This window comes from Micromys minutus (genome assembly GCF_963924665.1).
Source record: "Micromys minutus genome assembly, chromosome: X".
Lineage (NCBI taxonomy): Eukaryota > Metazoa > Chordata > Mammalia > Rodentia > Muridae > Micromys > Micromys minutus.
In genome coordinates, this window is record NC_137970.1 from 42,816,120 (window position 1) to 42,828,235 (window position 12,116).

General features: G+C 33.8%; 1 protein-coding gene across 1 annotated transcript in view; it reads right to left on the minus strand.

Moving 5' to 3' along the window:
- LOC308416080 (heat shock factor protein 3-like) overlaps positions 1–12,116 on the minus strand; it is a gene marked incomplete at both ends in the record, with an annotated part of 41,701 nt that overhangs the window by 9,565 nt on the left and 20,020 nt on the right. The window contains 4 exons of the mRNA XM_080911103.1: positions 1,058–1,119; positions 1,390–1,465; positions 5,836–5,960; positions 11,646–11,773. Coding sequence (XP_080767229.1) covers positions 1,058–1,119; positions 1,390–1,465; positions 5,836–5,960; positions 11,646–11,773 — 391 coding nt within the window. The remainder of the gene's footprint in view (positions 1–1,057; positions 1,120–1,389; positions 1,466–5,835; positions 5,961–11,645; positions 11,774–12,116) is intronic.

Consider the following 12,116-nt stretch of genomic DNA (forward strand, 5'->3'; position numbering starts at 1 on the left):
AAAGATTCTTTGAATTATGCCTGATTCTAGAGCAGACAGAAGACAGATAAAGCTTGTGGTGTTTTACTATGTTGAAAGTAAATATTAACAATAATGATGTCTGGATATACTTATGAATGGATCTATTTTAGTAAGGATTAAAATCCTTCAAGTAAGTTATGAATATATGATTCTATTCTGAAATCATTAGCTGAATATAATTAGAAAAATGGAAATATTTCTCATGTAGAATGCAAACTAAAAAGAAGATGTAATTAGAAAGCCCTCACCATACACAGTATTATAAAATTTAATTAGAAATCTTCAGTTAGAGACTTCTGCCCCACTCGCAGCTATCCATTGAAGTGAGAGAGTAAGTTTGGACTTTCACACTTGCTACAGATCTTCGCTCCGTCCTCATTCTTCTGTATTTAAATAACATTCAGGACATATAGCAGCCAGCCTGGTCCCCTACTGCTCATATTCTGTGCTTCCTCATCTCCATCCATTTCTCTGAAACTTGCCTCCTTCATTTACCTCTTCCAAGAACATAGCCTAGCTTGGTTTGCACAGTTTTAGGGGATCTACCTCCTTGGAAATGAGACTCTTATACATTATTTGTGTGCATATTTATAGTCTTCTTTCACCTATCTTTAACAAAACTCTTACATCCTCTCCTTTTCTTTCTTTCTTGCTTTTTTCATCTCCCTTTCTGTATGTCCTCCACTCTGTTTTTCCTACATAACAACCTAATACTAACCACTGGTCTCAGTATGATTTCTTGCTTGCTTTTATTTTTATTCATATTTCAATAACGAATATATCAATTTCTAGAGTGCTATTTGTCCGTTTACTTCCCAAAATTATTCATTCCTAAGGAAAGAGGGTTGAGTGTTTTGTAATCAAAAGGTATTCTATTTTATTGTGTGCTTTGATTTTCTTAGTAGGCTCTTTTTTTCCTGTGGTGATACATACTTATTGCATGCCTTAAGATATATTCAAACCTAAAAAAATAGGGCTTCAGTATAAGAAAATGTTTTAGCCAAGAGAATAAAGGGGCCTCTCCCAGAAAACTCACCTCTTCCTCTTTTTTAGTACTGTATGGTTTTCACTCATCAAATCTAAGATAAAATGGAGTACCTGAAAATAGCAGAGATGATTTTTTAAATCTATGACACTATTTTCAGTATTTAGGGAATAATAAACAAACAAACAAACAAACAAACAAACAAACAAACAAACAGAAAACTTTTGAGAGGTTCCAGAAAATACAACTGTGACTTTGTATAATTACAATTTGGTTTTCACATGACTTGTTATTGTGAATATTTTATTTTTAAGCACAGAGCACCAGAAAGCAATAATTCCCAGAAAACCAAAACAAAAAATCCTTTAAAGAACAATTTATACCTGTGTTAACAGTTGTTGCTGCTCACAGTACTTCTTTCTTAGGCTTGAAATTTCAAGACATAGATTTGAATAGTCCCTGAAACATAAATAGATTACTTGAGTAGACAAAGATATATTAGTGTTCCATAAGTTTTTGAAAATTAAATACCTAAAATAATATTGAATGGTTTGGGTTAATAGTACCCACTGTTCTCTTCACAAAATTATACTCTTATTGTCCTAGTGGAATATCACTGCCTCTTAATTGAGAATCACTGCCTTTTTTAGTTAATTGGTTCACATAGATTTCAGAGCTATGAGTTTTCAGTGGCGCAGATAATAACCTAGTTAGTACATTGTACATACAGAGAAATCATTCTGCCTAAGCTGCATGCCCAATCCCATACACTTATAGGCTTGAAAAAACTTGGTATTTTTGAACTTCAGTGATCAATGGAATGACATACATTATACTTAGATTGCTTGCACATCCTACCTTAATATCTGAGAATATAAGGTCACAAATTTCTTATTATTCCTTTAATCGCAGATTTCATAGAAATATATGAGAACAAATAAATCTTCAGGTTAGCAGTTCACAATGTACTTTCTAAGGTTTGACATTTAGCTGAAATACATACTTTGGAATGTAAGTACACATAACATACAAAGGAGCCCACAACAATTAGTTATAAATTCAGCTTCACATGTAAATGGATGAAATTAGAAATTATGATAGTGAATGAAGTTAGCCAGATGCACAAAGACAGGCATTACATAGTCTCTCTTATTTGCTTTTCTGAGCTTTGATTCTTGAGATGCAAGTGTGCAGTGCGAAGTGACCACGAAAACAAGGAAAGCCAAAAGAGACAAAGGAGGAAAAATAAAAACTCTCGAGAGGGGACCAGCAAGACATAGGCACTATCAAGGGGCAAACAAAGAAAAATTAAAGGACTTTAACTGTAATGGGGGAGTGTATTAGTCAGTATTCCCTCAGGAAATGTAAATGGTAGAATAATGAATATATACATTAAAAGTAGTTTGTTAGACCGACGTATAGCGTGTGGTGCAGTTAGTCAAGCTATATCTCATATACATGATCATATATATGTGTTGAGAATTTCTTACTCTGCTACTTATTTATACTAGTGACAGCTTATCTTGATAACATCTACCTTGAGGATGGTCAGGTTTTAAATAGGAAGAATACCCAAATGGCAATATGATCATTTGGATGACATTTCTGTGTTGAAAGTCCTGATGTAAATGTATATTGTTTTAAAGAGAGAACTTGTTAGTTGCTTTGAATATTGGAAATGTACACGTTTTTAACTCTGCAAAGACATATACAGCACTTAGATAAAGTTCAGATACCCAGATCTATGCATTTCTATATGCAGAGGGTGATAAAAGAACAAAAGTTGCCTGAGAAAATAACGTCTTATAAAGTAGGCATTTAACAGACTAACAGGAATATAACAAAGTAAATCCTCATTTGTTAAATCCTAGTTTCTTAAGTAATCAAGTGACTGACAAATTGAACAGACAACAAAAGCCATCATTTTGATAAAATATAAAATCTTATCCTCTTAACCAAATTTCCTTTTCAAATGTTGCTAGTAGTAAAACAATATTTTGTAAGAAAGCCTGTTGCTTTGGAAAGAGAGAATTATTTTCTGGTTTTATGTCAGCAAAATAAAGTTGGCTTCATAAAAACCCTTAAGGTAAATTTACATCTTGACTTTCTGCATATAGAATCCCATGTTAATTGTGATTTTAATACTTAATAATTTTACTCTTATGAGATACTCAAATTATGACATTCCTCCTTTTTTATATATCAGCAATTTATGAAAACCCATATGTTTATATACTAGGAAAGAGTGGTGAGTCTAAAATACGTTTAGAATTGCATAAAATATATTAAACTTAAATTTATGATAGACTAGTTTACCATCATCTTTTCATATGATTAAAAATTAAGATGCCTTTGATAAGCCTCTAAATAGGCAACAACACCTAAGATTTATGTGACAATTTTTTCCTTCAACCCCAAATTATAGAGTGAACTCATTTTTTTAATTTTTGAGACAGTAATTTAAGTACAAATTTCTCTTTTCCTTTTCTCCCTCCAAATCTTCCCATGTATCTCTCCCTCCTCTTCTTTAAATTTATGGCTTCTTGCTTTTTATTAATTTTTTATTGTATGAATATATGTATTTATAATCTGTTGAGTCGATATACTATTACTTGTATATATTTTTCAGGGCTGCCTACTTGGCACTGGGGAGGACCACTTCTGCTTCCAGCTTTACTCAGTTGCCTATACTCTGTGTAAGAATAAGGCCTTGTGTGTCTTTTCCTATGCAAATTACTATGTTCATTGCTATCCTCCTTGCTCAGCTCAAGGTGGTCATGTTGGTGAAACTTTACCTGTATAGCTTCTACAGTTAATATAAAACAGAGTTTCATGGCAAATTTCTCGATCCTCTGGTCTTTACAATCTTTACACCCTTTCTTTACACTGTCTGTATAACCTTTGGCATTTATAGTAGGTTGGTCTGTTGATCTTTGGCATTCTGACTTGGAAAGCCAGTCTATTAGGGAGCTTGCTGTGAGATTGTGAGATTGTTTCTCCTAGTAACATCAGAGGCTATACTCATAAAGTCTCACTAACATGATTGCCCAAATGTGATCAGCAATATACAGACTGAACATGTTATATTTAAGTATGTATATGCACATGCATTTACATATATGCATATAATAACAATTAGTGGGAAAAGAGACCAAGAATTTGAAAAATAATAGGGAGGAATATGTGGGAGGATTTGGAGAAAAGTAATTAAATTATAATCACAAGATAAAAATCAAATAGTTACACTAATTAGAAGAAAAGATTAATATTTCCAGTTCTGCTTCCAAGAATTATCTTTTTTTTCTGTACTCATCTTTTATCTAAGTCAGCAGATCAATTCTGAGATTTTCAGTTTTTATTGTGGGCACCTAAATATTCTTCTAAGAATTAGTTCTAAATATGATATAAGACACGTAATTTATGCTCATTGTAACTAGTAAGATTTTATGCATATTATCAAACCTTTAAAAAATCAAGTACTGACAAAAATGTATTCATATACTTTTATGCAAAAATGCTTAAAATCTGTACATTTATCTTTGTTTTTTAAAATAAAGTTGTTCAATTTAAAAATAAACAAATAAATAAATAGCTTTAAAAAAAGAGAAAATTTCTCAGTAGGAAAGTATCACAAACATTTGCTTAGAAGGAAGCTCAGAAGGCTACTTTGTTCACTATTTAGCAGTAGTGTTTAAACTTGTTTGAACATAGTACCAGGTAGAACCCACTGGAACATATTTATCAACACCAGGCTGATATCTAAATGAAGCACTGGCTCATGTTCAGTTCCAAGGAAAATCTTGGTTTCTTTTCTTTTTTAAAAAAAATTTTTTAACAACTTTATTTTACAAAAAAAAGATCAATGTACAGATTTTAAGCATTTTTGCATAAAATTATACAATACATTTTTGTCAGTACTTGTTTTTTTTTTTGTTTTTTTTAAAGGTTTGATAGTGTGATAAAGATTCCACCAGTAACAATGAGCATAAAGTACATGTAAAACAAGATGCAACCTGGAAATAGTCAAAGTTTTTTTCTATGTTGATGAAAAATACTTCTGTCTTCTACATCCCTTCTCTCTTTCTCTGTTGCCGTATAAGAAAAGCTTAATTTACTAAGTCAAATACAAAATGATAGACTCATCAAATTAAAGGTTCATTTACAGTTCTGTGGAAGATTTTCAGAAAAATCTCAATTTTAATATGAACGCTGATGAATATTTGCTAAAACTTATCCACACATATCTTGTCTAAAGTAAATGATAGGTTACAGTAATTTCTCAAAGTTATTACTGTGCATATTTTAGCTGGTTAAAATTTGTCTTATAATATTACTATCTAGATAAAAACCTTACTGTCAGAGACATCTCATAGTGTGTTATGTTCATTAATTCTTTATAAAACACTGAAGGATATTTCTAAAAATTTATTTTATAGGCCAAACAGAAATTAGAAAGAACAGACTGAAGGAAGACTCAGAAAGTACATTAGTTATGTACTCCCAAGTACTTAGATACAGAACTAGTTTTCTTTCTTGGTTAATATGGAAATTTCTTTTTACTTTAGTATTTCTGTTGTTGTCTTATATCCCACTAATTTTACTTCTAATTTGTACAGTGGTATGCTCAGCCACCATAGCAATGTTTGAGCTACTGACTCATTACTTGTAATTCAAGATTTAAAGCATTTGAAACAGTGCTCTGTTTTAACTTAAAAGAAGTCACACCAAAAGTACCATGCCAAATAAGAGTGGAGTTTCACAACTCTGAAGTAATCAAACTTAAAAGCTTGGCTGGCAAGAGATGTTAGAACATTCAGACTAACACGCACTGTTTCATTTGTTCATATCTGTCATCCATGGTCTTCTGCATGCCTTTAAACTCTTGCACTTCAGTCACAATTTTCTGAAACTCATCAGAGTAGAGGCTGGCTTCTTCAATTTTTATTGTTGGCACCTAAAGTGAGAACATTATAGTTAGGCTGGTTCAAATTTTGGCATGCCATTAACAATCAATTATGAATATTAATGAGAAAGGTAAAAAAGCACGACTAATTGAAAACAGAACATTGCATTCTGTAAAGTCCCTTGATCATTATAGTATAATGCTATGTGTGCTTCATATTATAGTTATTACACACGTGATTATGCTTCCGCTAACATGAAAGCTCCTGGAAGATTAGACATGTAATTCCTGGGAACTCATTAGTCCTGGTGACTCTTCCACGGGACACAGATTATTCTGTAATTCAACTCTTAGGGAATATGATTCCCTCTTCTGGACTGTGAAAGAACTACATGTGCACAGTGTATAGGCAAGTATGTAGGCAAAACGCCCACACATATAATATTAAATGACAAAATATAGTTCAGATATACTTCCTCTTGATTTTAAGAACAATAATTTACAAATAACTTACAGACATATGTACTATTTGTATCACACAACACTATATATATATATATATATATAATAAAACATAACATATATGTGTGATACACACACATACACACAGGAGGCTAAAGAAAGAAGATCCTACATTTGAAGCCCAAAATGCCTCATTTCACCCCCCCAAAAAAACTCTAATTAAGTACAGAAGATTTTCTATCACTAATAAAATGACAACACCTTACAGGGATAAAATTTCTAGTAAGTACTGTAACATAACCAAACATATTACATAGCATTATATGGGACTTTGACAAAGAGTATATTAATTTAGAAATGTTCTGTTATACACACATCTCATTCTCTTCAGAATTCAAATGTAAACCTTTCCCTCCATTTTCCTGTATGGTGTGGTTATGAGCATAATTGGGAGTGAGTATATCTCATGAGTAATCTGCACTGTGGTTAAGTCTCAGAAATCACTCATAATAAACTACAGAATCATTTCAGGCCTGCTGAGATGTAAGATTATTAAACTATGTGTTTTTATTAAATGAAACATCATAGATACTATGTTTCTACAACTTAATGCATACTAATGGACATAATAATGTGAAAATTAATTTTGCAGGTAGTGATTGGAACAGCTTTAATGAGTTGGATGTGTATTGTTTTCAATGTTCTATAGGATGCATTATCCACATAGTTAACGCAACTTTGAAAAGTCTCTTTCATTCAAAATCTCACAGCATGGGCATAATAAAAATTTATTATTTTAATGCAAATGAGAGAAGAAACAAAAACATTTTAAACAAATAAGACATCAATTATTCTATGTTGAAGCTTTATATCATACTACATCTGTGAATAGGAACTAGAGAGTTCTATTCCCCCAGAGTAAAACTTCGAAATGTAAAAGAAACTTGTATCTTGTTTTACCTGCTGTAGATGTGTTTGAAGAATATGCTGATCTGTGAAACAATGCTATATAATTGACAGACCAGAGAGAAACTGTACATTTCAACATTAAAAACTTTGGCCATGAAAAGCAGTATTAGTAAACCACAAATGGGCAGTGCAGATAATGTTATATTTTAGCAGGATTCAGAGGAAACAATTACATTTGCAATGAGCCACGTCTCTCTTTTGATTCTGTTGATGAAAACAAATTGCCTACTACCTGGATAGATAGGCATCTTGTCTTCAGATAGTATGTGTCCCTTCTAAAATATATACAAAACTAATGGAATAAAAGCCATTGCTACATAAAATTATGTCTTTGTTTTTAGCCATAAGAAATTAAAATAAAAATATGGTATCTCTTTTATATATTATTACTTTTAACTAATTCATGAGATTTGAGAATCATTGTTCTCCATGTAGAAGTTTAATCTCAAGTACTCCTCAGGACATATGTTATTATTAATTAGACCAAAAGGCATGGGATCACTGAATGGATTAAGAAATGAAACTCATTCAGACAGTTCTGATAGTTTTTGCTTCATCTAGGCAGCTTGTCTGGTCTCAAAATCTTTGCAGTTTAGCTTTTGTGGGATATGTCTTTGCAGTTTTATTTTTTACTTTTATTGGTAAGCTTTTACAATAAGGAAGGGTCCCAATAAATCTGTTCAGTTTCAGGAACTTCCTAAAATTATATTGAGTTGTTTACTTTGGGTTCCCTAACTGAGGTGAATAGATGTGTGTGTGTATCATATCCAGTGGGGGGGGGTAGGAAGGATACACAACAGTATTAAATGCATTTTCTAATATGGCACCTTTAACTAGTTGAAATTATTAAAATCCATTTTTGATGTTTTTTTTTAAAGAAATGAAATCCACTTTAAATTTAAAAATGGGAACTAGGTAATATTTAGGTGATTTAAATACCCCTCTTCTTCCAGTAAACAGGTCATCTGGACATAAACCTCAGAAATAAATAACATCATATGTCAAACGGACTCAAGAGATAATTACAGCATATTCAGCCCAACACCAAAGGATACATATTCCACTCAGTAGTACATATTAGGACATAGACCAACCACATGTTGGGACACAAAATAAATCTTTACAAATTAAAAGAAGATAGAAATAACTCCTAGTATCCTAATGAACAACAATATAACAAAAAAAACCTCTAGTAAATACACAAATTCATGGAGATTAAACAATTCGTTACTAAATCATAACTGGGTAAAAGAAGAAGTCAAGATAGAAATAAAAAAGCTTCATGAAAATACATGAAAGTATATCTGGTTTTATGAGTAGGTCCTTTTTAAAAAATATTTTAATGCATATTACATAATTATACATTCATACATAATTGTGACTTGAACTCAAGACCTTTGGAATAGCAGTCAGTGCTCTTAAATGATGAACCTTTTCTCTAGGCCCTATGTGTAGGTCCTTGATCCACTTGGACTTGAGCTTTGTACAAGGAGATAAGAATGGGACTATTTGCATTCTTCTACATGCTGACCAACACTTAAGAAAGCATCATTTTCGAACACATGCACAAAAAGAATAAATTTCCTGAACAGGACACCAATGGCCTATACATTAAGATCAAGCATCGACAAATGGAACCTCATAAAACTGAAAAGCTTCTGTAAGGCCATGGAGACTGTCAAAAAAAAACAAACTGGCAACCAACAGATTGGGAAAAGATCTTTACCAATCCTACATCTGATGATAGAGGGCTAATATCCAATATATACAGAAAACTCAAGAAGTTAGACTCCAGAAAACCCAGTAACCCAATTAAAAAATGGGATACAGAGCTAAACAGAGAATTCTCAACTGAGGAATCTGGCATGGCTGAGAAGATCTTAAAAATGTTCAACATCCTTAGTCATCAGGGAAATAAAAATCATAATGATCCTGAGACTCCACCTCACACCAGTCAGAATGGCTAAAATTAAAAACTCAGGTGACAACAGATGCTGGCAAGGATGCAGAGAAAGAGGAACATCCCTCTACTGTTGGTGGGATTGCAAGCTGGTACAACCACTCTGGAAATCAGTCTAGCGGTTCCTCAAATAATTGGACTTAGTACTACCTGAGGACCCAGTTATGCCACTCCTGGACATATACCCAAAAGATGTTCCAACATATAGCAAGGACACATGCTCCACTATGTTAATAGCAGCTTTGTTTCTAATAGCTTGAAGCTGGAAAGAATCCAAATGTCCTTCAACAGAGGAATGGATACAGAAAATATGGTACATTTACACAATGGAATACTACTCAGCTATTAAAAACAATGACTTCATGAAATTCTTAGGCAAATGGATGGAACTAGAAAATATCCTGAGTGAGGAAACCCAGCCACAAGACAAACAAACAAACAAACAAACAAACAAAAAACCCCCCACTATGGTATGTACTCAGTGATAAGTTGATATTAGCCAAAACATGTACAGGATACCCAGGATACAGTTCACAGAACCCCAAAAAGATTGGCAAGCAAAGACCCCAATTGAGGACACCTCAATCCCATTTGGGAGGGAGAAGGAAGTAATTACATGAGGGGGCATAAAGGGAGGGACCGGGGTGGGAAAGGGAACAGGGAGCGGAAGAGAAAAATATGATCAGGTATTGGGTGCGGGAAAATGACTGAAGCCCTGAGGGCCAACAGAAAGAATGGAAACAGGTGACCTTGGGAGGTAGAAAGTGGGGAGAGCCTCCAGACTGTACCAGAGACCTGGGAAAGGAGAGGCTCTCAGGACTCAAAGGGAGGGACCTTAGATGAAATGCCCTACAATTGGGAGAGGGAACTTGTAGAGCCCACCTCCAGCAGAAAGACAGGGCATCAAGTGAGGGATGGGGTTGCCAATCCACACTCAAAATCTCTGACCCATCATTGTTTCTGTCTGAAAGAAATGTAGGGAGAAAAATGGAGAAGAGCCTGAGGACAAGGAGTTCAAGTGACAGGTCCGAAGTGGGATCCAGCTCAAGGGGGGGCCCTAAGGCCTGACACCATTACTGGGCTATGAAGTGCTCACAAAAAAGGGACTTATCATGGCTGCCCTCTGAAAGACCGAACAAGCAGCTGAGTCATATATAGATATTTACACCTAACTAATACACAGAAGTTGCTGACCCCTGTGGTAGAATTAGGAAATAGCTGGAAGAAGCTGAGGTGAAAGGTGACCAGCAGTCTCAATTAACCTGGACCCCTGAGATCTCTCAGACCCTGGATCACCAACCAGGCAGCATACACCACGTGATATGAGGTCCCTAACACATATACAGCAGAGGACTGCTGGGCCTGGGTTCAGTCAGAGAACATGCACCTAACCTTCAAGAGACTAGAGTAGAGAGGTCTGATGGGGTAGGAGTTGGGAGATGGGAGGTGGGGACATCCTCACAGAGAAGAGCTGGGGGAGGAGGTAGGAGATGTAGACTAGTCAGAGGGTGGACTGGGAGGGGGATAAAATCTGGAGTGTAAGAAAAAAAGGTTAAACAAAAATTTTAAAGATCAATTAATATAAAAAATCAATGTCACAAGATATATGCATATTTATGTGTGTATGTATATATGTATATGAATATTATATGTTTGTATGTATATATATATGTATATGAATATCATATATCATGTATTCCTAAGAATATTGAACTGGGATCATAAGAGAATAAAGATGAAAAAATTATTTTTTAGTTTTTTTTAATGAAAATAGCTTTATCCCATTTTGCTCTAAAAATGTCTTAGGGCTCCTAGAAATCATTCAAAATACATATTGAGAACCACTATTCTTAGTGGAAGTCTAAATGTCCTTTCTGTATTTGTTTTTGGTCTTGAACTTCCAGTATACTGATAAGTTTCACACGAATTTCCAATACACGCAGTCATCTTACAAGTGAAAAACTATGTTAATTCTTTGACTTGTCATCAGATCCAATTTATTCAGACAGGGTCTATATTTTTTTTTCAAAATTCAATATTTAAGTTACTCTTTCAAAATGTATCCTAAGTCTCCTCTGCTTTTTTTCTAAGATGTTATATCACCATCTACATGATAAAATGAACACAAGAAAATGAAATAAAACACAACAAAGATATTAAATATTTAGATGAACTAATACTTAAAGGTCATGTTCAAAGCAACTGAAAAAGTACCTAGCAAGCCAGTTCCTGATTTTAGCAGTTTTATGCTGAGACTTAAGAAAAATCATACAAGGTTTAGATTATGTAAGGACTGAATGCCATCATAAATACTGCAGAAAAATATATGACCATGTTCTTCCTACCTTTCGCTTAATGTTTGCAAGAAGATAGGCTTCTCCCCTTTTGAAAAGTGGATGCTGAAATTCAGTAGTTATTTTACTCTCCTGGTTAATCTTTTCACTCTGCAGTGCAATCACCTTTCGGAAACCATCTATTATAAGGGGAAAAAATCAAAATTAACAGTAAGAAAATGCCATAGAAGAGATTCTAATAGGAAATTTGTAAGGGTCAGAATAAGTAAGTAAAATTCAAAACGTTTGATGTCAGAAAATATTGGCACACTCTAATAGCTTAATTTCAAACTTGGGTAGGATTACTTCTTCTTACTGTTCTTTATGTCTGTGGCATAATATGTGTATGCAGGCAGATGAGCTGGTGTGGTCTTCTGTGTGAGAGCTTTAGAGTCTGGGGTTGATGCCATGATGTCTTCTTCAATACCCCCCTTTACCTTATGTTGCCCTGTTTTTGAGGAATCATTTCTCACTGAACTCAGT